Below are 27,328 nucleotides of genomic sequence, written 5' to 3' on the forward strand. Positions count from 1 at the left end.
TGCACCATGAGCAGCAGTTTGACATGCCGTTGGGAATGACATCAGCAACGTTCAAAAAAAGCAAATCTGTATTCTTCGGGAGTTCAGTTAGTGTCCCTGTGGCCCATCAGGTAGGCATGACGTCGAATGTAACCATGGCGATAAAGGCACTGTCAGCTCCGAAGCTTTGCACATGAAGGATTTGGTCGTGTTCATCATGTCAAAACGATCTGCGAGATAAGGCAACGCGCGTGGCTTCTTGACGGTTCCATCTTCAAACACACCGTCGACCACGCCGTCATGGGCCCAGTCTACCCCAGGATCCTGCAGTAGTCGGTCTTGTCCCGATCTACCTCGAAAAGCTAGCGCGATCGATATACTATGAAAAGGCACAAACACGTGCCTCATGAGCTACCGTTCTAGACAAGCTATCCGCGTTTGGACTCTTGTAGGCTGTCTTCGAGACCACGACTGCTAGCATCGATCGACGTCCTGTTCTGGGGTGTATGTTATCGGCGGTTCATGCTAGGGAATCCCGAGCCGTACATGAGGTGTATGAATCATCAAGAGCTCATTCGCTGGATAGCAACTCTTAGCTTCGAACAGCGATGTCGAAAGCAGGTTGGTGTTCATCCGTTACCCTCTCATGTCATCGTTACAGATTTCAGGGTCCAAGCTGCACGTTTGGAATGCGGGGAATTCTCAGCGCCCTTGTGATTGGCACGATCACATATCGTCTGCGTAATGGTCAGGCCACGAGCGATCGTACCTTTGAAGACACTCAGCTGGAGAACGGTTATATGAAGCTGTGATTTCCTCTGGTGTCTAAACTTCATCACCTCATCAGTTCATCTTTCAACAACAAGTAACCAAGTTCCATCCATACACAACTTTACACTTCAGTCGATTTCCCTCGTACCACAATGCCTTCTCCATTCCAGCAAAAGTACTCCACCCAGAGCCACAAGGTCTTTGGAGACAACACCACTCCAGCCATGCCAGAGGCACCCAAGCAGGAGGCCGACCGTCGCTCCTCAGAGTCGTCAGTCGGCTCCTCATCTTACGACGGACGCCGCAGGGTATGCGTAGCAACTTCGTAGCCCATGGCTACAAATTTCACTGGAAATGTTCTAACACTTTTCAGTCTTCTGCCGCCCAGCGATTTGGAAACCTAGAAGCCCTTAAGCGTCGTCAAGACGAGGAGAGCATGGCCCGAAGGCAATCTTTCCACGACGCATATGGAAAGCCTGGCTTCCTTGGAACCCTGTGGAACAAGTACGTATTACCCAACCTACTTGCTTCGATACTTGGCTAATGTTGCATAGCTTCACTCGTGGTCCCGTTAGCCCCCCTGGCCAGAAGTAGACTGTTCAGCGATTTTGGTATTTGTTTGGGTCCTCAAAGCCACCTCAACACACCATGGTGGTTAGGAATATTTAGCATGTTTATGCCTGGAGTTCAAGCTTGCAGCTACCGCATTCGCGCAGAAACAGCATAGCGATGATTTTGGTCAGTTTTCAAACCATGAGAGGATATGTACCATAGTAAGAAGATGTATTATATTGCCAACAATTGTCTCGTTCACCATTGTGAAGACATCGTGATGTATGCGGGTTCTTGTCTTAGCGAAAGCTTAGGCTATGCGGGGATGATCCACCAAACACCGATTGGTGTTTGCCAAAGTGACGTCGTGGCCAGAACACGTTAATTCACATGACGGTTTCGTGCACCAACACAAGCACAGCACCAAGTACCACTATAGCGACTTCACGAAGACCTTAACAAAACTCGACTTGACAGCCGACACGATACCGCACCAACACGCACATTTTCATCACTCCTGCCGCCTTTTTGCACCAACGTCCCAATATAGCACGCCCAGTCGAATAATGGCTGCCAGATCTCGTTCACCAGGCTTCGGCGATACAACGAGCATCAATCTCAACCGCTTGTTGTCCAGATTAGACCGCCTAGTACTGGTCGACCCATCACCACAATTGCGAAAGTCAAACTATGAGCGCGCACGCGTGAGTGCGGTAAGCTTCACGCGCCTTTCTCTATCTCCGTCTGCATGTACTGATATCACTGCAGAACATCGAACATGCACGCACCTTACTCCTGAGTCTCGAACACTCAGCCTCCACGATACCCTCCAAGTCGAAGAAAGCCGAATTACAAAACGATCTGCAACAGAAGCGCGAACTCATCAAACAGCTTAATCAGCGGATATACGAGCTTAACCAGCTGGACGACACGGATTCGGAGGGGTCTGTAGATTCCGACGATGAAGACGCAGACCAGTTCCCGTCGTACGCACCAAGAGTAAAGACGGAAGCCGGACGGGATGTGTCGACAGCGACAGAAGGCAACGAAGCATTCCAAAATGCAGCACAAGGCATCGCATCAGAACTCCGCCGAAGGGGAAAGGCGGACGCGAATACAGCGGGGGCGCAATCAGCATCCGGCAACTCGTTGTTTCCTTCCAAGCCCACGACAGGCGACCCATCGCTCGCAAAAACCGAGGCGCTCCTCTCTCGCGAACGCAACGAACAAGAGGAGCTCACGACAGACTTGCTCGATATGGCGCGGCAGTTGAAGGAACAGTCGATACACTTTGGCAACACGCTCGAGGGTGACAAGAGCGTAGTGGATCGAGCGCTTGCTGGGCTGGACAAGAACACATTGAACATGGATGCTGCCAGCAGAAGAATGGGGGCACTGCGGAGGATGACTGAGGGCAAGGGTTGGTGGGACAGGATCAAGCTCTATTGCATGATCGCTGGGTTATGGCTAACCGCCTTCCTGATTGTCTTCGTTGGGCCGAAGATTCGGTTCTAGGGCATCACTGGATGTCGCAAACCTGTCGAACCATGTTTTACGTGGCACGCATCGTGAAGTCACACGCAAAGCTTTGCGGGTACCTTACACAGCGTCAGGAACAGCATCACACGCTTAGCTAAGACACAACCAATACACGCAATATTCATACTGCTTCACATGCAGTACAGCTCACTGTTCTCCACTTCGATCGCTCAATCTTGGACGCTCCAGCCATGATCGGGTCGCCCGATCCTCACCGCTGAGCCACGACGAATCTGGACCCTGCGCCATCTCGCAAGCTGCATGCAGCCGCTTAGCGGCTCCGAGCTCCATCTTAATATGTGCCTTGCCTCGACCACAACAACACACTGTATCATTGACGCTTTACACACCCACACACACACATTGGGTTGATATATTTAGTGTCGCGACAACATGGCAACCATGGAAATGCACTCATTGGGCTCGCGCTGTACGTATTCGATGCCGGACATGACTTTACGAACCAACGCTTTGTCGCTCGCAACCTACAATGCGCATTGGCTGACGTACTATTACAGCCCTGAACCACGCGTCCGCCGATACAGAAGCCGAGTACGACCGTCTCCGAGACCTTGCGCGCCAGGAGGCTGCGAAGCGGTCCTCATGTTTCGACCGCGCGCATCAAGCATACGAATCCGGCGATGGAGCGCGTGCTCACGAGCTCTCTGAAGAGGGCAAAGCCCATGCAGCGAAAATGAACCAGTACAACAACCAGGCGCGCGACTACATCTTCAGGGAAAACAACGCCGAGGGCCGCGTGGCTGGCGATACCATTGACCTCCACGGCTTGTTCGTAGAAGAGGCCGAGGATGTTCTGGAAGAGAGGATTAGGGTTGCCAGACAGAGGGGAGAAAGCCATCTGCATGTCATTGTGGGCAAAGGCAACCATAGCAGGAACCATGTCCAGAAGATCAAGCCGAGAGTTGAACAAGTGTGCCGTGAATTGGGATTGCAGTACCGCACCGAGGAGAACGAGGGCAGGATCTTTGTAAACCTCCAAGGTGGAGATGTCCACGAGATGCCACCGCCTCCCCAGGCACCGAGCTATGGTGGTTACCCAGGGCAGCACGGCGGTCAACATGGCGGTCAGCACCATGGAGGTCAGCCGCAGCATGGTGGTCAACAGCATGGTGGCCAGCAACACCATGGTCAACAGCAGGATAACAACGATGAGATTGAGCAGATGGTCAAGAAGGGCTTGCCTAAGTTGCTCAAGATGCTCAAGTGCTGCACAGTCATGTGAGGGCTCAGTTGGTCCATTCTTGTGCAGATTGAGAGAGGATGACTTGGAGGGCCGGAAAGATTTCCAAGGCACACGTCACGTTGGGAAGATGTTGATACCCCTGGGTTGGATGAATGGAATGTGTTGGATAAGGAGCGCTGTTACATTGTATGTAGGATCTGGTGTGTATTTAGATATTCTTTATATGACTGAGAATGGAGCTGTCTTTGCTTCACAGCTGTCGCAGTAGAGTGCTTATTACCTGGAGAGCTACGCGTGTTGGGCCTCTTTCGTCCTGGAAAGAGATCCGCCACGCAAACTCAAAATCCATGCAAAAGTTCCGAAAGGATACAGATTTAATAGCATCATCAGGAACGGATGACGCTGTAAGACGGTGACGTGAAGTGGATGACCCACTTGGAGAAGAGAGATGAGTAGCGCAATTTTACGCACTGGAGAATACCTGAGTGGAATACAAGCTCATTTAAACACGCTGGTACCCAAGTCCCGCATGGAATAGTTATTTCCGTAGAGTCCTTGGAAATGCCCCCAAGAGTGACGAAACTGTGCATGCTGCAACCTGGGTAACACTCATCAAGCCGAGACATGCATGACATAGTTGTAGGACGTAGTAAGTTGCAACGCGCTGACATCACAGTTGTACTCTGCCTAGAGTGCTAGTACGACGGAGGCGTTCCCTCGCACCCGACGATGCATCTGTCAATCAGTGTTCACCGAAGATGAGTGAAGTAGTGAATGACGTTCGGAGCTGCGGCCCGCTCCTCCTCCACTTTCCATGCATCTCGACCCTGAGCACCTTAGCTTCCTACACCTATACGACCACCACATAAAGTGCACAGCATGATGACACAAACAAAATCCCCGCCCATTTCGTCGCCTCCGCCAGACCTCAGCGCCAGACTCCCCAAGCTCATCCCCCGCAAACGTGCCCCCACATTGCGAGAACCGCCTTCTGCCCCTCCCCCACCGACGCCTTCGTTACCTGAGCCACCGAGCCTAGAGAGACATGCTTATACACGACCTTCGAGGCGTATATTGAGCCCAGAAGATCATCAACTCTTCCTCCAGAGTAAAACATGTACATTAGTCGAAGCTTTTATCTTCGGCATCGCAGATTCGGTGCGCGACCGCAGCATTTCGAGCGTCAGGGATGACGAGGTGACAGACACAGTCAAGACAGTCGTCCAGATACTAGCAGAAGCGGACAAGGTCCTGGAAACATGTCCGCGAGAAGACACAGGGTCACGGTTCGGCAATCCAGTCTTCCGCACATTTCTGGACGAGGTTGACATGTCATTGCCACTTTGGCACGAGAAACTAGGGTTGAAAGACAAGGCACAGGTCGACGAGATGGCAACGTACCTCCACAACTCCTTCGGAAACAAGCGACGCATAGACTACGGATCTGGCCACGAGCTGAACTTCTTCCTCTGGCTGCTCTGTTTAAATCGCATCGGCATACTCCCTGACACAACCTTCCCCGCGCTCGCCCTCATCGTCCTGCCTGCATATCTGCGCCTCATGCGTCGCGTGCAAGAAGAATACTACCTCGAGCCTGCGGGCTCTCATGGCGTTTGGGGACTAGACGACTACCAGTTCCTCCCCTTCCTATTCGGCGCAGCCCAACTCCTTCATCATCCCTACATCACGCCGAAAAGCATACACAACGCTTTGGTACTAGAAGAAGAGAGCAACAACTATCTCTACCTAGACCAAATCTCCTTTGTCAACTCGGTCAAGAACGTTGAAGGTCTGCGCTGGCATTCACCCATGCTTGACGACATATCCTCGGCGAAGAACTGGTCCAAGATTGAATCCGGAATGCGCAAAATGTTCCGCAAGGAAATCTTGGAGAAGTTGCCTGTCATGCAGCACTTCCTGTTTGGCAGCCTGGTGCCGCCTGTTGATGGAATGAGTACCGAGGAGGAAGCGGGTGTGGAGAAGGAGGAAGAGGAGGAAGAGGGTGGAGAGGTCAAAGTGTTTGATGATGAGATGGGAAAGAGACATGTACACGCAAGTGTCGGCTGGGGAGATTGCTGCGGCATTCCCGTGCCGTCTGCTGTTGGTGCCGAGAGTGAAGCGCGGAAAGGTGGTGCTAGGGGGTTGCGGAGAGTGCCTTTTGACTAGAGGGAAAAAATGGGATAGAGGGTGCAATGGCGTTCGGAAAAGATGACACTGGGCATGCATGGCATTGAGTATACCTAGGTAGATGATCATCACAGATTGGCATATGTAATCATGACTAACAACTGGCTTCCTGTAGGTAGCCTTGAACCCATTAATAAAGACTACGGCGTTCTGTGAAGCCGCCCACGCGACCTGATGTGTTCCAGCGTCAACCCTCTGATTTCAACTATCCGTTGAACAGTAGTGTCTCTCACTTGTACCGACTCACTCTCCCCACTTCTCCTATCAGTATACCTGTGGACTTCCAACGCACCATTCAACGCTTCCTTCCTGGTTCCTTGAGATACGCCACAATTACTTCTAGTCGGCACGAAAGTAGCATAGTTTCTCCACTCATCCCCTGACTTGGTCACCGCCTGTGCAGTCATTTTGAGCTTCTCGTTTATTACCTCGATATCCTTGTGCAATCTTGGATCGAGATTCCGGGGAAGTAAAGAGGAAATGGCTTTCCGCGTTCCTGTCCATCTCCTCTTGACTTCTGTGCGTCGTTTTGTGGGTGATGGGGATATGGACTGAGGGATGTGAAGAATGTCCTTGTGTTTGGGGAGGGTCTGCGCTAGCGGTGCCGGGAGGACGGCGTCGACACCAGTGTTGAAATTGCTTTGAAGAAGCGGGCTCTCTTTGTCTCGGAAGGGAGAGGTAGGAACAGAGAGGAAGGTAGATGATTTTGACGTTGAGGGAGTTGTGTTTCCGGTCGTTATCAAGACATGGGTTCCTGAAGGGAGGGCGGCTGTTGCTGGTCCGTTGGTTATGTGATACGTCCTTGTCCGTCTGATGAGTAAGTTTGGAATGCTAGCAGACTCAAGTTAGATATAGATTATAGCAAGTTAAGCGCTTCGAGGAAGGAAGTATAGAGAGGAGAACTTACTGAGAAGTCTTCGCGTCCAACTTTCGATGAACAGTGTCGAATGGCTTCTCTTTTGGTGGTGGAGTGAGACGAGGTCGTAGTGGTGAGGGGGAAATCTCTAGACGGCGATGTTGGTATGGAGCTGATTTCAGTGGTAGCAGAGTAGAGATTGATGGCTCATTCGTAGCGAGCGGCCGAATGAACTTTTTAGTACGAGGACATGGTGATGGTGAAAATACGGGAGCGGTAGTGCTTGTTGACCTTTTGATACGAAACGGCTCAGGATGCTCAATATTCTGTAGGTCTGGTTCTGGTTTCAATACCGGTCGAGGCTGCTGTGGCGATAGCGAAGAGGAAGAAGAGGAAACAGAGATTGATGGCTTGTTGACACGCAATGGCTTGGGTACCTCGACTTCGTGACGAGATGATGAAGGCTGCAGAAGGGGCATGGCTAAGATGAGGTATTGACAACAGTCGTTGAACAGCAGGGTATGTAGATGCTGGGAACACAAGTAATAATACTGGCAGGCTGTACGTGTCTGGAAACGAGAAGTCTTTTGGAATCCTCAGGTACCAGGCCCATACGTCTTCTTGTGGGCAAGTGGCGCCTGTATTTCAGGGTACTATTGGATGTTCATTCTGGCTCGTTGTAATACGCAGGTGTGTCCTGCCATCATATATTACACTTTGACATTCGCAGATTGACCGTCTCTGGTGAAGACACATTTGGTACTGTTGAGAGCCAGGGTCGACTTCCCTGTTCAAGTAACTTCCGTGGCTCTCAACAGAAGCTGTTCTTGATCAAGTCCGCCAATGTGGGTTGAAGACAATGACCTCCTGCCCACACAATACGCCTCAACTGAGGCTACAAAGAATACCACAAAGGAACACATTGCTAAGTGGAGAGATTTCTGCGAAAGCAAAGCATGAGCGGCAGATTACTGAGTAATATACATCCTCCCAACTCGCAGACCCTCTTCGAAGGGTCTACTTCTCCTCAATCTGTCCCCATCGCCTACAGAGGGTCGGCCAATGCCAAAGAGTAACCCATGATCATATTACAGTATCGTTTAAGCTTTCGCGTCATCTTTACTACACCATCTTCTACTTGTAATAATATCCGAACGGTTCTCTTCTTCTGCAGGCAGTGCGTCGGGTATAACGTCTACGCTTTGAGTACAAGAAGCTCACCATAACAAACACGTTGAACGCAAAGAAGAATCAAGTTTCAAAAGTAGTAAAACGACGAAGATTCATTCTAGCATCAAGGTGACCATTCGGTCTACCCTGTAACACCTCCAGTGACGCCATATATGCATACCATGCTAATGCGAGTCAAAGCACGCAATGCCAAAACACACAAACTAACGCGGCCTGCCCGCGTAGATAAAACCCAAGAAGAAAAAAGGGTCTGCATGAGAGCCTGCCCCAGCAAACCACTCCTAAATGTGTAGTATGCGAAACAGTTCCCAAAAGAATGGAGAATTCTATGTAGCGAAAGAAAATTGTCTATACTCGATAGCACCTAATCATCCAATTCGCTAGGTGCCTCCTCGAGCTTGTGTCTCCTTTCCTCATCCATCTCCTTGTATGATGCATATGATAACAAAGTGAACGCCCCAATAATAAGAAGACCGCCAACGATAGCAGCAGGTGTAAGAGGCGAGTTGAGCGGCGGAGGGAGAAGCTGATCGACGAGCGCGACAATGAAGATGGTGAGGAGAGCTGCGACAGAGGAGAGGACGGGAGAGGTGAGGGAGATGAGCGCGAGGAAGGCTCCGGAGAAGGCTGAGATGGGGTCAGTACGCTGCTCTGTTCACGAGGTTGCAGGGAGGAGGGAAACATACTAGCATTAGCCAAGACACTGATAGCCATCATCCACGCCTGCTCTCCATGCGGCAACTCAAACAGCTCCCAGCCCATGTAATGCAACAAGGGCAACGGAATCCATAGGACTCCAAGAGTGAAAGCACCAATTAAGCTTCCAAACAGGTTTGCGAAAATAACGCCCTTGTTGGGTGCAGCGCCTTCGGGTGGACACGCAAGTCTCTTGTACAGCACTTCGTAGAGACCATACAAGACACTTCCGATGCCAATGACGAGGTTACCAAAAGCGCGATTCTCGGCTTCATGCGACGGGGGTGCTTTATCACCGCCGGCCCCACCCCCAGACTTTGAACCGTGTTTTGCGGGGGAGGTATCGCCGTATGCGACGACGAAGACGCCCACAATAGCGATAGCTACGGCGATGATCTTGCTGGCGCGGACCTTCTCGTGGAGAATGGGGATACTGAAGGCGTAGGCGAAGAAGGCAGAGCAGTTGTAGATGGCTGTAAGGTCACTGGCTGTGGTCTGGTTCACAGCCACGTACCAACTTCCTCCAGCAAGTGTAAGGGCGCATGTGATGAAGGCCGTCATCTTGAGCATGTATCGTACAGGCGAGACTTGGGATTGGCGGGGTGTTGGGTGGAGGTTCTGGTGCTGGACCATGAGGGCGGTCTGGCGGAGGAGCTGGACGTGTCGTCGCCAGAAGGTCGGCCATGGCTCGCTCCAGTGCTGGAGACGTAGCAAGAAGAGAGTTGCTGGCCAGAGCACAACCCAGGAGCCGTGGGTCATGTAGAGCATACAGTATGGCTTCTCCCACTTCAACTGATGTTGGATGTAGACGGCCGTCTCTGTCTGTACGGTGAAGCTGACCAAGCTCAGGGCAAGCAGGAAAGCGGCATAGGTGTACTTCTTGCGCGTCTCGTGTTTTGCCTGCAGCTCTGGATCCCGCTCGTGGAAGTGATGTGTGCTCCTCCCCAACAAGCCGTCATCCATGCTGTCGTCCTCGGTCTTGCGCCCTAGCAGGGGCGCATTCGCGCGTCCATCTCTGACGTCGATGGAGGGTCTGAGATCTGAGGGCATGGCGGCGTCGTGTTCATCCCAGTCGTCAAACTCGACTTCTGAATTGGCTGGGCTATCCGGGCTGTTCGCTTTCCGATGTTGTCGCGACGAAGAGCGTGTTCGTGGAAGCTGTCGGGAATTGGACCCGGACGCAACAACGGGCGAGGTGCTTCTGTTTGGGGGCTCGAGGCTGAAGTCTTCCGAGAGGGAGTGGACGAGGGTACGAGGATGCGGCGGAGGCTTCTTCCTCAGCGGAATGGACTCAGGCATAAGGCGACGAATGCAAGCGAGTGACAGTACCGAATGGCAGGTGGGTGGGACCGCTGCAAGCGTGTGATGGTATTGGGATTAGGCGGCGGCGGGCTATGCTGTCTTAGTCAGTTGGACAATTGCGAACTGCTGATATCTGTCTTCAGGTGTTGGTGCAATGCCCTACAGCCAAGCCCCTGCATTGCCGTACACTCCGCCTCATGGTCCAATCGCGGCCAAGCTCACCTCCGAGCTACGCGTCCCAGCATACGCAGCCTGGCGACTACCAAATTTCCCCCTTGGATCCACGCCATTTCCTCGACAAATGCTCTCCGCCTCCATCAAGTCCGCCATCTTTGAGGTGCCGAAAGTCGGGTGTCGACCAGCCCGTCTGGATCACGTCATAGCTTAGCCCCATGCGTGATCCAGTCACATCCAGCCGCCTTGCATACCAAGGTCATCTGAAAGTCGTTGACCCCACGCATGCACAAGCAACTGACACGCATTAGCCGTGTGGAGACCACCATCACGAATCCCATGAGCGCGGCCGGATGTTTTCGAGATACACGCCGCAGCCTTGAACAATTCGCGTCATCGTTGGAACGGCCAGCCAGAAACATGCATACATTAAGAGGTAAATGCTCGCTATCTTGGTCGTAAATACTCGTTATCACTGTCCTGCCATCACGGGTTTACTACTAGGTAACAAAACCTATAGCGGACTTCCATCCAGTCCCTCAGCCCTTTCCTGTGTTTCCGCCTCTTCCAGCTCTTGCAGGATCTCAGGCAGCATGGACTCGACGTCTTCCTCGCGCTCGCCCAGTGCTTTCGCAATGAGCTTCTTGTATGTGCCTTGCTTCTCGCTCATACCTGCCACGCTCAAATTACCCACAACTTCTCTGACCAGCTCTCTCCGCTCGAGTTGCGCGCGATGTAGCAACAATGCTAGCCGCATCTTTTCCGTGACATCCACAGGCGAGTTGTCGGCATTCTGTTGCGGCATGCTACTGCACAGTCGACGGAGCTCGGCCTTTTGTTCAATCTCTAGGAGCGACTCGGCTTCTTCCACCAGTAACCGCAGTTCCTCTTCTTGCAGCCGGTCTGCTTCGTCGTCGTCGAGGTCAATGTGTAGGCCATTTGATGTGCCCTGTAACTCAGCTACTTGTTTTCGTACGGCTTCAAGCTCGGCTTGGCGTCGCTTCACCACACGTTCTGCGTCGAAGGATTCAGCCTCCTTCTCCTGAAGTTCCGTCTCATATGCTGCAGCTAGCTCTTCGCATTTCTCCAGTAGTGTTGGCGCGACTTTGGTCATGAGATGTGAGGCCGTCTGTGAGCGGTACTGAACAGGTTCTCGAACAGCCATGCTGGGGAATGGTACTGGAATCAGTGGTCCTCCATCTAGATGCGGTACATGTCCGTTGAGTCGGTGTTCTGGTGGTGGAGCGAACGGTGACGATGAAGCTTGCCTCGTGCGTCCATGCATTCGTCGTCGTTGATTGAGCTCTCGAATAAGATCGTCTGCCGTCTCACCCTTTTTGTTAGGAATGTCGACTGTGACGTTGCGTCCCAACAGACTTCGTACGCATTTCCTCGCGCCGTTTCGCGCAGCAATCATGATGGCTGTGTCTCCGTTCTGGTCTGCTGCATTAAGTAACCTAGTAACCTCTTCTGGTATCCAGGTTTCTGAGAGTTTGTTGATGATGCAGTCAAGATACCATCTTGCGCAAACGTACTTGTTCGAGCTGCTGGTGGTCGCCGCGATGTGATGGAAGACGGTACTGCCAAACCAGTCTGTCCTATGAACCGTCTGCTGAAAGATCTTGACCATGCTGGGCATAGTCTCCTTGTCGAAGTTGTTCGTGAACATGACGGCGCGCATTAGGGGTGTCTCCAGGTTGTTCGACAGGCAATCGATGCGTGCTCCTCGGTGTATCAGCTCCTTTACTACCCCAACATCACCCATCGCCGCTGCCCAGTGCATGGCTGCGTGTCCCTTCTCATCGATCGGCCGGTCGAGGTTTATGCTCTGCGGTGGTTCGGGCCAGGAGACGGCGGATTCGTGGTCTAGCAACATGAAGTAGTCCAGTAGCTGATCGGCCCATATTTGATGCTGCTGATCCAGAAGAGACATCTGGTCAATCCCCCGCTTGCGCTTTCTGCCTCCGCCCGTTGAGTAAGAATCCAGCATATCGGCGTCACCCAACATGGATTCCGAAATGACAGTCTCGTTATCCGGCGTCTCCTCGCGGAAGATCTGCGATCTGATCTGAGAGGCCTCGTAGGGCTCTTCGCTAACTTGAGACTGCGCGGATGTAGTTACAAAGGCTGCGATGCAAGTCAGCTTCATGTCTCGCGCATCAAAGCTTGAACAATGACCAATGAGAGTGACCTCCTACATTGCATAGATTCAAGCGAATAGACATTTTTACCATTCCGGGCCGCGGCAGCAGCAGCCGCAGCGGTTTGCTTTGGAGGCTTCATGCGATTTGAGGCAGCTGTCGCATGCTTGGGCGCAGGTGGAGGGCTCCGGTCACCGGGGACGTAGTCGAAGATGGCGCGCATCTTGTCCAGCACACCATTCCGCTCTGCCAGATGTCGCCCCTCCTCGAGGGGTATCCATGTGCCTTGGTATTTACCATATCCACCTTGGACCTTCTCGTGCACGCCCTTCTGGACTTCGCGCTCAAGGATACGGGTACGCGCAGGCTTGTCGTAGTCGGCTACCTTGAGGATGTGAGTGGCGTTGATCCAGTCGTCGGCGCGACGGCGCATGACATGGTTGCCGTTGACATTGCACTCGTAGACGGGAACCTGCAGTCTGTCAGTGCATTGTCGCAAAGTGGTGGCTGAGACTTGAGTCGCAAGCGGTGATTGCTACGCACATTACTGTAGGTTGCCGAATAGATTTTGCCATCGGGCGCGGGGGGCATCTTCACCATTCGATGAGCAGTAACAAGGCGTCTGGGAGGCGTGTCAAGTGATTTCGTGAGGGCGTGTCTGCAGTTCGCGTCAGACCTGGGGGAAGTCGCGTTGGAAGGCCGCGTTCGCGCCTGCCCTGCCAAGCGTCGGGGTCCGGCGGTGGTCAGCTTGCCTTTGCCGACCGCAAGTGAACCTCAGCAAGCTCGCCCGCAAACGACTCTCCGCCCACCAGCCCCCCGCGCGCCATTGAAGACGAACACCATCGAGGGCCGCCACTATGACCATCACCGATACCATCAAGCATGCCGTCGGCCTTGACGGCGAGCCGAGGAGTACGTCGGGCCAATCATCTTGACGCAATTCGTCATGAGGAACGAATAAAGACTGACGGGAATGTAGAGGCTACCCGTGAGGAAATGAGCGCCGCCAAACTACCACTGGCCTACCGAGACTCATGCGCACATCTTCTTATCCCCTTGAACCGGTGTCGGTACGAGGAGTACTACCTACCATGGAAGTGCGAGGTACGCGAAGAACCCGTCAAGGAAAAGACGACGACAGGCGGCTGACCAGAGTATTAGAACGAGAGACATTCCTACGAAAAGTGCCAATATGACGAGTTCAAGGAGCGAGTAAAGAAGATGGACGAGCTGAGGGCAGCCAAGAACGGACAGCGAAGCAACTAGGTTTCATTATGCGGAAATGGCAGATCGTCATGTCAGTCACGAGCGGAGAACGCTGCATGTGTATATCAAAGCAGCAACAACTGCGAGCCATCAATTTCGAGCCATGGCAGACGAGTGACGTCCGCGTGTTGTGGAGAACGACAGGCAATGAAAGCAAGAGGACCACAGCGCTGACTTGAACACAAAGCTTCAATAATTGCACAGCCTATTTTGAATGCTCACTCGCTGCCTTGCTAGACATCTACCTCCCTCGCTGTGAACGCTAAATCTATCCGATCTACAACTTCGCCTTAGTATCTTCCAGTGCAGCCTTGTCTCTCAACTGCCTTCGCATAATCTTTCCAGACGGATTCTTCGGAATCGCATCTATGAAGTTCACGCCTCCTTCCAACCGCTTGTGTCTGGAGACGCGCTCAGCCAGCCAGTTCTTGATCTTCTCCGCGGTTTCTGGAGTCGCACTTTCCTGCGACTGAGGCACAATGTACGCGCGAGGCAGTTCATCACCGTTACTGGCTATGATTAGCGGTTGTGAGAGTGAAAGAATCGCGTAAACTTACACTGTAATACCGATAACGGCAGCATCTTGCACGTCCGGATGATCAAGCAGTAGCGCCTCCAACTCTGCTGGCGCGACCTGTAGACCCTTCACCTTGATCAGTTCCTTCTTCCTGTCCACAATGAAGAAGTGGTTGTTCTTGTCCACGTATGCCACATCTCCTGTCTTCAGCCATCGGTCTTCTGTCATAGTCTCCTTCGTCGCATCAGGCTTGTTCCAATATCCCTTCATAATATTCGGTCCGCGAACCCAGATCTCGCCTCTCTCGCCTTGTGGCGCTTCGACCTTGCCGTCATCGTCCAATACAATCTTCGCCTCGCAGTTTGCCAGAATCTCACCGACCGAGAAGCTATCAGAGTAGATCGAAGGATGGAATGTAGTTGCTGCACATGTGACCTCCGTCATGCCATAGCCTTGCTTAACGTTGACTTGCCCATTCGGCCATATACTTTCGAATTCCCGAATGACTTCTCGACCGAGAGGAGCGGCGCCGGAAGATACGCCAGTCACAGAACTCAGGTCAAACTTCTTCGTCGCCGGGTGTTTGGCCATGGCCACTACGACCGGCGGCACCAACACCATATCACTAATGTGGTACTTCTGCACGTTCTGCAGCATCTCTAGGAAGTCGAACTTGGGCATCATGTAGACCGGTACGCGTTGCCTGACAGCGCCGAAGCAGAAGATGGCTTGTGCCATAGCGTGGTACATGGGGAGAAAGCAGAGATACCTCTTCTTCTTCAGCTTCTCATTGTAGTCCGGTGCGGTGGTTTGAATGTGGATTTGTTGGCTGGTGTTTGCGACATAGTTCTTGTGCGTTATCATGACGCCTTTCGCAACGCCAGTCGTTCCCGACGAGTAGTTTAGCGCTACTACTCGGTCGAGTTCTTCTGGTGTTTGTAGATTGGGCCAAGAGTAAGCGCTACCGCGTTCTGGGGTGTCGAGGAGTTCAGTCCAATGGCGAATATGTCCCAACTCGGTACTCTTCTCCACTTTCCGACCCTCAAACGTCGCTAGACCATCGTCAAAGATGAAGACGCGCTCAGCGCCCATGCCCGCTTCTTTTGCAGCAGCGATTCCCGTGTCCAGGCTGCCCTCTGCGCATATCATAAAGCGTGCTCCGCTGTCTTTCAATTGGTACGCTAGCTCTCGAGCAATGTAGGTCGGGTTTGCACCTGTGAAAATGCCCTCTGCCATGATGACACCTAGAACTACTATTGGGAAGAACAGCGTATTTCCTGAGTACAGCAATACGCGATCACCTGGTTGCAGACCCGCGCGTCGCAAACCTGAAGCCAGACGTTGCGCATCGTGCCGCAATCTGTGCAATGAAATGTTGTACTTGTCGGGTTCGCTTGCAGAAAGGTAGAGTGGAGTCTTTGGTAGTTCTGCAGTTGGAGAGTCGAAGATGTACGTTGGTAGGGAAACGCTAGGTATAGGGAACGACCAGCGAGACTTGATGACCATCTTTGCGGCTCGATTTGCTGAATGCTAGGGAGGAAGTAATGCTGTCGAATATTTGGTGAGGGCGCAGCACTACGAATCACTTAAAATGTGGTCTTATTGTTCTTGGTCCTCGGCTGGTTGATCCCTTGGACACCGAGCTTGTTGCTGTACCCCTTCCTGAATTTCTGCGGATTTGGAAGGAGTAGGCGTGGGTCCCTGGTCCACATCAGCATCAATGACCGCCCAAGAATACACGCGTACACTCAGCGGTGACTTACAGTATAATACTCGCCTTGTAAACGTTATCGTGGCGTTGGATTGAGATGAGAACGTCGCAGGAGGGAAGTTACAACGCGCTGCATCATGTAGTCTATCCGATACCCACCGGTTTAAACATGCCCCGAGGCATCCATATCTGCACAGACAGCACGCTATACCATGATAGCAAGATTGATGGCTTCATCGCGTTAGCCAAGGCCCCCGACGGGCCGCGAAGTGTAGGTGATGAGGCGGGTTCTGCGGGGGAGTGCTAACTGTGCCGAGGTAGATTTCTGGGGTAGTGTTGGGGTAAGCGAGGGAATCGTCCACGGGAGTCTGGGCAAGCCGTGGCAGCGTGCGGATGTGACCTTTATCCGTTACACTACTGATTAGTCTACTACCACCAGGAGTTAGTAGACTTTCACAAGAATCAATGGGACTTTGACCATGATATTAGTATTCGGATTAATCTCGAATCAACTTCGAGTCCTAACAAGCTTTCCTCGACAACATCCAAGTACATGTAATAATGTCTCTGAAATGACAAGCCAAGTATCAGCCGATATGTCAAAGGCGAAACCCAAGCCATAGCATTCCACCCCGAACACCGTGAGTGTCTCGTGAGGCCCCAAACGCCGACGCTATGCATAACAAACATTCTCCGTACGTGTACCGCTCGTGATTACCTGGCGACAATCCGTTTATGCCTTGTCCTCGGCCTCATCATCACTGCTTTCCCTCTCTTCCCACCCCACCATACGTCTTAACACCCTATTCTCCTCGCCCAACTCTTTGCATCTGCTCCTTAAGCCTTGCTCGATTTCACTCTGGCATCGTAGTGCGTTCCTTGCGTTCTCTGCTACGCGACTCAACCCTGCTTGCCAGTCTGCATGTTCGAGCCGCAGCCCCATGGATGTTGAGCGCTCTTGGTCAAGGAGGCTTTGATAGTATTTGTGAAGGGCGAGCATGGCTGACGTTTGAGAATAAGCATAAGGACGTAATTTATCGAGGAGAAGAGTCAAGGCAGATTCGTAGTCGGTAAGGAGGGTTGAGAGCGATGAGTTCGTGGAGGTCAAGGATGCGATTGTGGATTGCGCGGCCGTAAGCTGTGATTGTAGATTTGCGACTGTTGCTGCTGTGAGGAGTGTCAGTGTGTGATCATCGAATATCAGTCGGATGTGGTTGTCTGTATTGTCTCAAAGCAGACTAAACATACCATTTATCTCGCCATTAACCTCCCTCATGGCCACCCCTCCTCCACCTCTCAGATTAATTCCACCGCCGACTTCGCCTCCCTCTTCTTGTGCAGCCCTCCCCTGTATCGCAGCGACACCCTCCACAATGCCCCTCGTTTGCGCCTTGTTCTCCTCTAGTAATTGACTCAATTGCTGCACCACCGCCCACAGATGGTTCATGTCCGTCTGCTGGCCCCCACTTGGCAAGCCATTGACCATTGGAATGCCGTTCTGGCCGCCGCCGTTGACTTGCGAACCTGCTATGCTGCCCGCTTGTGAATGTGAAGGAGAAGGTGGTGGGCGGTTTTGATTGTGCTGCTGCTGCTGTTGTTGAGCGGCTTGTTGCTGGGAGGACTCCAGGAAAGAGTAGTTGTTCATGGCGATGTCGGTGTGTGCGGGTGGTGGAGATTAGATAGCTGCGGATATTGGTGGAGTCGGCGTGCGACGCGGGTTAGAGGCGTCGATAGTCGGGTGTGTGATTGGATTGAGAGTCTGTTGGTGGGATGTTCGGCGCACACCAAGTTCTTCTTAGTGACGCGACACTTGATTTCAGGTTAGAATACGTATTGTGTCGTGTGCGGGGTCACGTCGACTTAAGTTGCGGAGTCTTTGAAGCCTTCAAGTTGGCGACGTGCATCCTAGGGTCGAGACGCTGATGCTAGTGGCTTGGCAGTGCCTTCTGGCTATCCAGGTGGACAACATCGCGATTTATTTGCAAGAGAGATGTAGATTCCAGATTCTAAACCATTGACGGTATTCGTTCCAGGAAAAAAAAAGCCTCAACCCCAGTATGCAAAAGTCTCAAAAGCAAAAATGCAACATGCGCGGTATCAACCAGTCCATTCCAAACCACACCCCCCCGTATCACCATTATCCAAACCTCCGTACTCGGATCCCGTATATCGCCAGCCTGAACTGAGCTCATCTAGCTCTTTGAAAAATGGACGATACTACCCGGTCATCTATCAGGCAGTACATATCTTCTCTCAACACTCATCTCACGGTCCGCCTCGTCTTCACCCTCAAACCTCAATCTGACGAGATTATCCACGGTCTCTCCTTCTTTACTCCCATCTTCTTTCTTGACCTTGCCGTCGATCTGCCTCCATACAGCTACTACTTCCGCCTTATAGAAGGTGGTGGTACCAGGGTACAGAGCGAGCACGTTCTTCCCTTTACTAAGGTCAGGCAGTGTGGTGTTGGAAGAGGGTGGCGGGATAGGTATTAGATGATTTACGGAAGCACGGTACGGCACTGATGGTGTCGGGGGATCCGGATCAGCATCAATAATTTCGTACCGACGTTGCTTTCCTTCGCCGATCACCGACGTTACGCGGCAGAGAATGCCTTCACCCTCGAATGACATGGAAGAAGAGGAAGAGCGGTTCTTCGCGTTGTTCCGGTAGAGAACCTCTGTTTGTGGTGATAGACGAGGTCGGACTTCTGTAGTACGGTCGTCAGCTGTCGTGATGTTCGAAGGGAGATGGGATGATAAACAGGAACGTGAAGCGGGCGCTATGAGAGGAAGGATAATACATGTGGCATGAGCACTTGAAAAAGACGTATGAGATCAGATGAGGTGAAATTATGAGCTTGCCTATCCGACTACAAACCTCGAACAAGCCGAAAGGGAATTTGCCAGAGTGGGTATCATCTGCCGTCTAGAAGGAACGCCGATAGTGTAGTACAGCTCAACGCTTGGTCTTGTACTTGATCGTGGGCTTGGTTTTGGAAGGAGGAAGAACCATCTTACCCTTACCCGAATCGTCTTCATCGATCTTTACGCTGCCCTCTCTCGCAACAGGTACTGATCCTGCTCTGCTACTGCCCGACTTGGCTACCAGTCGATCTTTTTGGCTACTGATAACAACCTTTGGGCTAGGGCCTCCAGGACTGTCCGCAGCAATGCTGTCGCGGTCATCGATACTTTCGGTCAGCTTTCGCTTGCCCTGGCGGTCGCGTCCCGACTTCCCGTGCCCAACGCTAGTGGCTCGTGATGCTGAAGGTGGAGCTTCTTCCGACATGCGGAGGGCAGCCAGTAGCGTCATCTGGGTGTGGACGTCATTGCCGCCTTCGACGGGTTGCAGAAGGGTTTGCGCCTCATTGAGATTACGGATGTTGTCGCGTAGAAGGTCTTCAAGTTCGTCGTCAAGGCGAGCTGAAGTTTCCTCGCCGCGATCTAATAGTGTCAGCAACACGACGATACATGACAGTCGATGAGATGTTGACGGACCGATACGAGCAGACTGTTCTGCGACAATAGCGGAGATCTTCTCTTGCAAGACATCGGACTCTTTCTGCGGTATGTCAGTAGAGGCGCAAATCTTTGCCTAGTCAACTAAAAGCAGAGCAGGGTCTATTTGGGCACGGCATCCATGATCAGCTCGGCTGTGGCCGAGATGTCCTTCGGAGTCACGAAGATTCGACGGTACTCCGCTTGTAGTGAGCAAATGATGGCGGTGAAAATAGAGATGTTGATTCCAACGCCAGTGATCATCAAGAAAATGAATCTCGTACCATGAGTTGATCAACGCGTCGGCCATCGGTTTTGATCGAGTTCCAGATGACCCTCTCTTCATCGAACTCTTCCTTCAATTGACCTCGTGGCCTGCTGCGGGCTGCCATGTTGACGGAAGTTGTGGCCCGTCAACTCCCCAGCTCTTTCCGTGTTACCTGAAGCGCTGCAGGTAGCTCATGTGTTGGCGCGTGGAAGTAGCAAAGTGAGGTAGAGGAAAGAGAAACAGCTGCAGGTGATCAACGTCGGGGCATGTACTCCGCTGGATGCAGGGTGGGATACGCTAGCTACGGAAGAGGGGTTGGTTCCATGAGCTTAATCGAACAGCAAGGGTGACGTTCATGCGGGACCAAGAAGTGGACCCCGCCGAGAGCTCCTCTGCCAAATCGCGGTGTCGCTATACAACACAACATCCACAATCCACCGAAACCGGCTTCAAGATGCGGAACCCTCTTATCAGACTAGAATGCGGTAAGTAAACGCGGTAATGAAGATAGGAAGAGAACATCAATTGACCATTCGCAGGTGTTAACAGCTACGACTGGGGTACGCTGCCCCGCGTCATCACCTACATTCGCGCCAGCGGTATGCTGAACCAACCCAGGGAAAGTCGGTAAAGGATCCGCCGCCGCCAAATTCCACGCTGCGACAGCTTCTCGTTTCTCGATTGAAGAAGAGAAGCCATATGCCGAGGTACGAAACACGGAATGTTCGATTGACGCGTCGCTGACACTACCAGCTATGGATGGGCACACACCCGTCGCTTCCCTCCAAAGACCTCGAGACCCAGCGGACACTTCTAGACCTCGTTCAAGAAAACCAAGCCTTGCTGTCTACAGAGATCGCCGAGAAATATGAGAACAAGCTTCCCTTCTTGTTCAAGGTGCTGTCCATCAACAAGGCCCTGAGCATCCAGGCACACCCAAACAAGAAGCTTGCTGAGCAGCTACATGCCAGTGATCCCAAAAACTACCCAGGTCAGCGTCACCCCAGAGTTCCCCTTCCGGAATACTAATGTCTCGTTAGATGACAACCACAAGCCCGAAATGACTATCGCGGTCACTCCCTTCGATGGCCTCTGCGGCTTCCGACCCCTCGCCGAAATCGCGCATTTCCTGAAGACCGTTCCCTCATTGCGTAAACTTGTTGGCGAAGAAGAAGCTAAGAAGTTCGAGGATACCATCAGCGGTAAGGAAACTTCCGACAAGGAGGAGGACATGCAGGAAAACAAGAAAGCCCTACAATCCGCTTTCACAAAGCTCATGAACGTGGAAAAGGACGCACTATCATCCGCCAGTGAAGAGCTTGTTGAGGCAGCCAAGTCCGAAGGCGACAAGTTCGCGGACGGCGGCCCACCCTCTAACGATGGCAAAGAGCTCGCAGACCTCGTCGTCCGCCTCAACACTCAATTTCCTGGTGACATTGGTCTTTTTGTTCAGTTCTTCCTCAACTACGTCAAGCTAGAGGTCGGCGAAGCCATGTTCCTGAAGGCTGACGATATCCACGCTTACCTCTCTGGCGACATCATTGAGTGCATGGCGAGCTCCGACAACGTAGTCCGCGCGGGCTTCACACCAAAGTTCAAGGACGTTGATAATTTGACAAAGATGCTGACTTACAGTTATGCGCCAATTAGTGAGCAAAAGATGGAGCCCAAGGATTATTCCCAGGTTAGGCTGAATGCGCCGGCGTATAGCTCCAACAGCAGCAACAAGCTGTACAACCCGCCAATCCCTGAGTTCGCTGTAGTACGGACGGCACTCAATCGCACTGGTGGCAAGGCGACGTTTGACCCGATTGATGGACCAAGCATCATCCTCTGCACCAAGGGCAAGGGAACAATCAGCGTAGGACCCAAGGAGGAAGAACTCAAGGAGGGCTTTGTCTATTTTGTTGGTGCCACAGCTGAAGTTGTCATCAAGAGCGAGGTTGATGCTGAAGACGAGGAGGGTGCGGAGGGCTTGGTAACATTCAAGGCATTCTGCGAGCTTGAGGACAACAAGGGCAAGCTATGAGATACGACAAAAGTTACGACAACGACGTCATGATGCATGACAAGATATGAATATATTCTTGCTAGATGAGACTTGTCTACAATGGTATCACAATGCTATGAGGTCGCTAAGTCTAGAACGTGAAGGAACAGAAGCCTAAGAATGCGTCACTTTATTCTGGCAGACTCCTCATGACTCCCTCGAATGCTACCAATGCCATGGCGTTCGCCGGGAATGCTCTCAGGAAACATGGCACGAACCCCCGCCAATATCCCTTCCAGCCTTGTTCCCTGTAGACCGCTTTCGCGGCGTCCCGCCATCTTGGGAATCTCCTCTGTGCAAGCGGGTCCGTCATGATGCGCTGCTTGATTACGTCGCTCGGATAACTGGTCAACCAAAATATCTGGGCTGATAAACCTCCTGCCCAGAAATTCACGGCTGGTGCAGAGAGCGAGGTATGTTGTTGTAGCTGCCGTGTGAAGAGGTCGTAGGTTCCCCACCAGAAGCAGAAGAATGTGCGGAACAGGAGCGTTGCACTGAGACCATGGTATACTCCTCTTACTCCATGACCAGTGTATATCTTCTTGAGGCAGTCGATCGGTCCGGAGTACAGGCGTGCGCTCTTATCGGCTGCATATTGCACTTGCAGGCGCGCTTTTATGTGCTCGACCGGCGCGGCAATGAAGGAGACTGTCCATCCCGCCATGGTCCCTGCTAATGCATGACCGTATACGGGCAGCTTACTCTGCTGTTCGCCAAGTCGGAGATGTGAGGGGGGATTGAAGACTCGATCGTTGAGGACGCGACGGTATACGCTGAGAGATCCTAACATGCTTTGCAGTGTTAGCATAAGGATATATGACTGCCGTCTGGAGACGAGGATTGACCTACATCGAGTCCATAAACATCCATCCCACCAGCGGCGGTGTAGCACCTTTGTACAGCCCCGCAAACCCCTCCTTCCTCAACGTCTGCATAAGACAGTCTACCGGACCCCGGAAATGCGATTTCTCGGTCGTTTGTAGGCGGACTTTTACAGTATCGAATGGGTGACCCACTACTTTTGTTAGCTATGTTTGGGATATATCTTGGGAAGGGCATTTTTACCAGACAACTTCGCAATGCCACTGAAGACACCGGCGACAAAGCCGCGATAGTGCTTGGGTGACTTGTTCGACTCATCGGACGTAGCTATCAGCGCCGTGGACGCGGGCTTCGAGCCGCCGGATTTCAGGTTCAGGGCTGAGGTAGCCATTGTCGCGTCGCTGTTCTCCAATGCAATATCGGAGTCATGCCTCTAGCCCAAGAAAAAGCATTCAACACGACATGGGATGATAGCAATACAACCGATAGAGATGAGTTGGGAAAACAACCAAGCCATCAGTTTCGCAGGAATAGTCAGCAGCGGTCAGTCAAACGTGCATATCGGAAACGTGATAGCGCCCGCGATCGCATGTGGTGACGATGTTGACAGAGACGAGCGATCGGCGCACGCACATTCGGACCTCCGAAGACGTTTTAGTGGCTTTTTCCAGGGTCCAGATTGGTACGATCGTTCATTCATAGATTAGCGGCTCTTTCTCGACCCCTCTATTGACAAACGCCATAATATGCGACCGAAGATGGCGCGACTTGATCCTCCAACTAATACACTGTGGCTTTTACTGACTACACATCTTGCGTGATAGCTTGTTGGCGTGCGACTCGAGTGATTTACATACAAGCAACATGCAGGCAACTTCAAGCGCGACTACAGAGCCGGCGGGTGTAAAGTCGAAGAAAGGTACAGCAGAAGTTTGGCGGGGCGCGGTTGGAGAGCAGAGGCTGATGGCAGTGCAGTATGGACAACTCTTATTACCAATACAGCATATCTCACCGGCCTCCTCACACTCGACTATGCGCTCAAGAAGCACGGCTCCAAGTACCCCCTCATCGCTCTCTACACGGACACTTTTCCTGAAGAAGGCCACAAGGCGCTTGATGAGCGCAGCATACCAAAGCAGCATGTCAAGTACTTGCTGCCAAAGGTCTCAAAAGACTTCAGCAACGACCCGCGATTCTACGATTGCTGGAGCAAGCTGACGCCCTTCTCGCTGGAGGAGTATGACAGGGTGGTCCAGCTGGACAGCGACATGTTGGTGCTGAAGAATATGGATGAGCTGATGGACTTGGAGTTGGATGCACCGAGTATGGGTGGCAAGGGCGACAGGGTGTTTGCTGCAAGCCATGCCTGCGTGTGCAATCCGCTCAAGAAGCCGCATTACCCCAAGGACTGGTATGTCTCTCCAACCAACACACGCACGCGACACTGCTGACGCAGTTTCAGGATCCCCGAGAACTGCGCGTTTACATCTCAACACTCCAACCCCGATGCTGCCCAGAAAACTGGCGCACCCTCAACAGCCGGGCTGCGTATGCCCAACGGCGGCCTCCAAGTCGTAAATCCCTCACTCGCTACCTACAACCTGATCCTCGAGCAGCTCTCCAACGAGACATCGGGAAACTACGACTTCGCCGACCAATCGCTGCTTGGCGACCTGTTCAACGGCCGATGGGTCGCGCTACCCTATACCTACAATGCGCTGAAGACGTTGCGGTCAAAAGGTGTGCATGATGCGATCTGGAGGGACGAAGAGGTCAAGAATGTGCATTACATCTTAAGTCCGAAGCCGTGGGATGAGGAGGCAGGGAAGTGCAGTCAGGAAATACATGAGTGGTGGTGGACGGTCAACAATGAGAGGCGGCAGGCAGAGAAGAGCAAGGGTATCGATGATGGGTTTTAGAGGTCTTCACAATATCGCGGGGTTGTTGCATGTATCAATTGGGCGTAGACAGCTGTAGAGTAGTCGAGGTACACGTAGAGATGGCTGAGTGGAGACTATAACCCACGAAAAAACAAATATTGAGTAGTCCAAGGGAAGATGGTGTATTCCACAAATAGGACTCAACAGCTTAGGTATCATCTGAGACTTGCCATGACCTTCCTTTTCAGTAGTACCGTTCTTTCCGGCTGAGCGTAGTGCTTTTCGTATTTCCTTTGGGCTTGGCGTCAGGGTTCGTCCCCGATTCAGTAATCCCTCAGGCTCGGTTGATATGCTTCTTTGGACCCTTCTCCCGCACGGTGTAACACGTCATGAATTTCGGTATCAAATTTGCGTCGACTCTGTACATGTCTTGTAGCCGAAGATTGGTACGCGGGCCGACATCAAACGAGGTTCAGTAATGCTCGGGTAATTGTGAGGAACACTACGGAAGATGTGCATGGCAGGCCATGACGATGTGAGGGACAAGTGGTAGCAGGTAGGAAACTTGGCATATCGGGTTACTTCGCCCGACCATTCAGGCCTTGACGATATTGACTCGGTTACTGCAGAGACTAAAGGCCGGTGCAGGCAATGTGCATGGCGAACGACTGCAATGTTGAAGGCAAACGGCGAGGACCCCACGGCTTCATCAGTCTCAGGAGTAGCGCCGCGTACCTGCATGGCTGCGTGTACCGGCATTTTGCGATTCGAACGGCGGCGGCAAAGTCACACAGCATGGAGCCCTGGAGGAAACTACATGTCTAGCTGCAGATTTCCTGCAGCTTGCACGCATGCCGACGCAGCGAGTAAGGCATGCGGAGTGCCTTTGCTTCATCTTACCCAAGATTCGCAATCAAAGGCTGTAGACGTGCCGCCCCTTTTCCGTCTGGCAAAAGCAGGAGAGGTGGTGGTGTGGTTGGCGTGTAGGATGAACCCGTCACGATCGAGCCGTTGGGCGCGCACAGACGTCTTTGTGCTGGGATCTGCAACGCGCCTGCTGCGGTTTCACTCCTGAGCAGCTTGAAACCTCATTTCATGAACAACGCCAGCGCCCACGCGAGACCCTGAGCCGAGTCGCTACTGATATTCTCCTTGCCGTCCTTGCACATCTTGACATTCTTCTCCCACAAACCTCACCAGCCTTACCTCACCTCACCTCCATCACACGGTCGACTCCTATCATCCACACCTAATCGCGCACTAGCTACAGCTCGCTATCGCCGACGTACCGCCTACTCTCTCCACGACGATCCGCAAGTGTTGGAACCTTGGACGCCCATCCCAGCAAAGTATAGCGAATAGCCGACATCATGGGAGCCTCGATATCCAAGATGATGGCCAAGGTCTTCGGATCCAAGGAGATGCGCCTGTTGATGCTGGGTCTCGACGCCGCTGGAAAGACCAGTATGCTGCCACCGTTACGTGCCATCGCACCCGTCATCGCTAACTCGCCCAGCTATCCTATACAAGCTCAAGCTCGACCAAGATGTAACCACCATCCCCACCGTCGGCTTCAACGTCGAGACCGTCACATACAAGAACACAAAGTTCAACGTATGGGATGTCGGTGGCCAGGACAAGATCCGTCCGCTATGGAGACACTACTTCTCTGGTATGTTGGCGCGTGGGGGCTCCGTTCCGGGTAGGCGAGTTGACATGTGTGCACGCGACTGCACCGCGCATGGCCTCCCTGCCTTATCCGACCCTCTACCGTGTCTTCAGATCGACCCGTGTGCTGACTGCGACCACAGGTACCCAGGGTCTCATCTTCGTCATCGACTCCAACGACCGCGCCCGTATCGACGAGGCCAAGACGGAACTCACAAGGATTATCCAAGATAGAGAAATGAAGGATGCGCTGCTGTTGGTATTCGCCAACAAGCAGGATCTCAGCGGAGGTGCGTACATACCACAGTCAACCAACGAGGACATTGCGCTAACTCCCCACAGCTATGCGACCAAAGGAAGTCTCAGACCGTCTGCAATTAGACAAGATCGCCAAAGACCACGTATGGAAGGTCGAGCCCAGCTGCGCGACAACAGGAGAGGGTATCTTCGAGGGACTGGTACGTTTGAATCTCCTCAAGGCCACGTGAGCTTCATCAACTAACATTCACCAGGCCTGGCTTTCCAACAACGTCAAGCTACCACCAGGCGCCAAGTAGTACTAGACGCCTACCCCCGCTTGCGTTTCTCCTGCTCACTCCCATACCTGAACGACTTGCATGCACTCCACACACTACCTGCTCTGGCTCTTCCTGCATATACCCGGTTTTCCCATCTATACAACTTAATGTCACTTTTATCGCCTTGTAATCTTCTAATTTCTGGACCATTCCGACGAGTGGTCTCTTTGGAGACATCTTTTTGGTCTTGTACAACATGGATTGTACACATTGTAGATCTTTCTATCCGAAGCTGGGTGGGCTGGCTGGCGATCTGTTTATAGCGCAAGCGAACTGAACTGATTCCTCCATGTTCTGAGATTCTGAAATCGTGGGCTGTTCTGCGGTGCTAATCCTCTAGTGTCAACTGCTTCTCTTGCTTCCAACCTGTCGTGGAGTCTCACTGTACTGGACTTGCAATAACTCCTTATTCATCTCACGTAGTTTCTCACACGCCATGTTGCCAAGCGATCTCTCAACGCCAAGGTGAGTTACCC

General features: G+C 52.5%; 13 protein-coding genes across 13 annotated transcripts; 8 read left to right on the plus strand and 5 right to left on the minus strand.

The window, feature by feature from the left end:
• Nucleotides 1–902: 902 nt before the first annotated feature.
• Nucleotides 903–1,344, plus strand: GT037_007463 (uncharacterized protein; the record flags this gene model as incomplete). Its single annotated transcript, XM_038932510.1, has 3 exons — nucleotides 903–1,058; nucleotides 1,124–1,254; nucleotides 1,305–1,344. The coding sequence occupies 3 exons, from the start codon at nucleotides 903–905 to the stop codon at nucleotides 1,342–1,344; spliced, it is 327 nt and encodes a 108-aa protein (XP_038784998.1).
• Nucleotides 1,345–1,868: 524 nt separating this feature from the next.
• GT037_007464 (uncharacterized protein) lies at nucleotides 1,869–2,817 on the plus strand (the record flags this gene model as incomplete). Its single annotated transcript, XM_038932511.1, has 2 exons — nucleotides 1,869–2,015; nucleotides 2,071–2,817. The coding sequence occupies 2 exons, from the start codon at nucleotides 1,869–1,871 to the stop codon at nucleotides 2,815–2,817; spliced, it is 894 nt and encodes a 297-aa protein (XP_038784999.1).
• A 417-nt stretch (nucleotides 2,818–3,234) lies between these two features.
• Nucleotides 3,235–4,084, plus strand: GT037_007465 (uncharacterized protein; the record flags this gene model as incomplete). Its single annotated transcript, XM_038932512.1, has 2 exons — nucleotides 3,235–3,271; nucleotides 3,360–4,084. The coding sequence occupies 2 exons, from the start codon at nucleotides 3,235–3,237 to the stop codon at nucleotides 4,082–4,084; spliced, it is 762 nt and encodes a 253-aa protein (XP_038785000.1).
• Nucleotides 4,085–4,924: 840 nt separating this feature from the next.
• On the plus strand, nucleotides 4,925–6,211 carry GT037_007466 (phosphotyrosyl phosphatase activator; the record flags this gene model as incomplete). Its single annotated transcript, XM_038932513.1, has 1 exon — nucleotides 4,925–6,211. One exon carries the CDS (start codon nucleotides 4,925–4,927, stop codon nucleotides 6,209–6,211), a length of 1,287 nt encoding a protein of 428 aa, XP_038785001.1.
• Nucleotides 6,212–6,372: 161 nt separating this feature from the next.
• On the minus strand, nucleotides 6,373–7,567 carry GT037_007467 (uncharacterized protein; the record flags this gene model as incomplete). Its single annotated transcript, XM_038932514.1, has 2 exons — nucleotides 6,373–7,063; nucleotides 7,140–7,567. 2 exons carry the CDS (start codon nucleotides 7,565–7,567, stop codon nucleotides 6,373–6,375), a joined length of 1,119 nt encoding a protein of 372 aa, XP_038785002.1.
• Nucleotides 7,568–8,643: 1,076 nt separating this feature from the next.
• Nucleotides 8,644–13,183, minus strand: GT037_007468 (apses-domain-containing protein; the record flags this gene model as incomplete). The annotated part of the gene is made up of 7 exons (XM_038932515.1): nucleotides 8,644–8,906; nucleotides 8,966–10,327; nucleotides 10,706–10,829; nucleotides 10,880–10,926; nucleotides 10,977–12,578; nucleotides 12,683–13,064; nucleotides 13,136–13,183. The coding sequence occupies 7 exons, from the start codon at nucleotides 13,181–13,183 to the stop codon at nucleotides 8,644–8,646; spliced, it is 3,828 nt and encodes a 1,275-aa protein (XP_038785003.1).
• A 266-nt stretch (nucleotides 13,184–13,449) lies between these two features.
• GT037_007469 (nadh-ubiquinone oxidoreductase b18 subunit family protein) lies at nucleotides 13,450–13,858 on the plus strand (the record flags this gene model as incomplete). The annotated part of the gene is made up of 3 exons (XM_038932516.1): nucleotides 13,450–13,504; nucleotides 13,572–13,696; nucleotides 13,754–13,858. The coding sequence occupies 3 exons, from the start codon at nucleotides 13,450–13,452 to the stop codon at nucleotides 13,856–13,858; spliced, it is 285 nt and encodes a 94-aa protein (XP_038785004.1).
• Nucleotides 13,859–14,135: 277 nt separating this feature from the next.
• On the minus strand, nucleotides 14,136–15,881 carry GT037_007470 (4-coumarate-ligase-like protein; the record flags this gene model as incomplete). Its single annotated transcript, XM_038932517.1, has 2 exons — nucleotides 14,136–14,367; nucleotides 14,416–15,881. The coding sequence occupies 2 exons, from the start codon at nucleotides 15,879–15,881 to the stop codon at nucleotides 14,136–14,138; spliced, it is 1,698 nt and encodes a 565-aa protein (XP_038785005.1).
• Nucleotides 15,882–16,819: 938 nt separating this feature from the next.
• On the minus strand, nucleotides 16,820–19,978 carry GT037_007471 (uncharacterized protein; the record flags this gene model as incomplete). Its single annotated transcript, XM_038932518.1, has 6 exons — nucleotides 16,820–17,253; nucleotides 17,335–17,674; nucleotides 18,330–18,796; nucleotides 19,107–19,532; nucleotides 19,587–19,650; nucleotides 19,871–19,978. 6 exons carry the CDS (start codon nucleotides 19,976–19,978, stop codon nucleotides 16,820–16,822), a joined length of 1,839 nt encoding a protein of 612 aa, XP_038785006.1.
• A 219-nt stretch (nucleotides 19,979–20,197) lies between these two features.
• On the plus strand, nucleotides 20,198–21,883 carry GT037_007472 (mannose-6-phosphate isomerase; the record flags this gene model as incomplete). Its single annotated transcript, XM_038932519.1, has 5 exons — nucleotides 20,198–20,339; nucleotides 20,394–20,414; nucleotides 20,473–20,561; nucleotides 20,608–20,845; nucleotides 20,895–21,883. Coding segments are annotated over 5 exons (1,479 nt in total), but the record flags the coding sequence as incomplete, so codon positions are not given.
• A 151-nt stretch (nucleotides 21,884–22,034) lies between these two features.
• Nucleotides 22,035–23,117, minus strand: GT037_007473 (mitochondrial carnitine acylcarnitine carrier protein; the record flags this gene model as incomplete). Its single annotated transcript, XM_038932520.1, has 3 exons — nucleotides 22,035–22,695; nucleotides 22,754–22,919; nucleotides 22,970–23,117. 3 exons carry the CDS (start codon nucleotides 23,115–23,117, stop codon nucleotides 22,035–22,037), a joined length of 975 nt encoding a protein of 324 aa, XP_038785008.1.
• A 473-nt stretch (nucleotides 23,118–23,590) lies between these two features.
• Nucleotides 23,591–24,645, plus strand: GT037_007474 (glycosyltransferase family 8 protein; the record flags this gene model as incomplete). Its single annotated transcript, XM_038932521.1, has 3 exons — nucleotides 23,591–23,645; nucleotides 23,702–24,137; nucleotides 24,189–24,645. The coding sequence occupies 3 exons, from the start codon at nucleotides 23,591–23,593 to the stop codon at nucleotides 24,643–24,645; spliced, it is 948 nt and encodes a 315-aa protein (XP_038785009.1).
• A 1,331-nt stretch (nucleotides 24,646–25,976) lies between these two features.
• GT037_007475 (arf sar superfamily) lies at nucleotides 25,977–26,831 on the plus strand (the record flags this gene model as incomplete). The annotated part of the gene is made up of 5 exons (XM_038932522.1): nucleotides 25,977–26,070; nucleotides 26,123–26,278; nucleotides 26,418–26,564; nucleotides 26,617–26,732; nucleotides 26,787–26,831. The coding sequence occupies 5 exons, from the start codon at nucleotides 25,977–25,979 to the stop codon at nucleotides 26,829–26,831; spliced, it is 558 nt and encodes a 185-aa protein (XP_038785010.1).
• Nucleotides 26,832–27,328: the final 497 nt, after the last annotated feature.

Source organism: Alternaria burnsii (genome assembly GCF_013036055.1).
Source record: "Alternaria burnsii strain CBS107.38 chromosome Unknown 715, whole genome shotgun sequence".
In the NCBI taxonomy this organism is placed as follows: domain Eukaryota; kingdom Fungi; phylum Ascomycota; class Dothideomycetes; order Pleosporales; family Pleosporaceae; genus Alternaria; species Alternaria burnsii.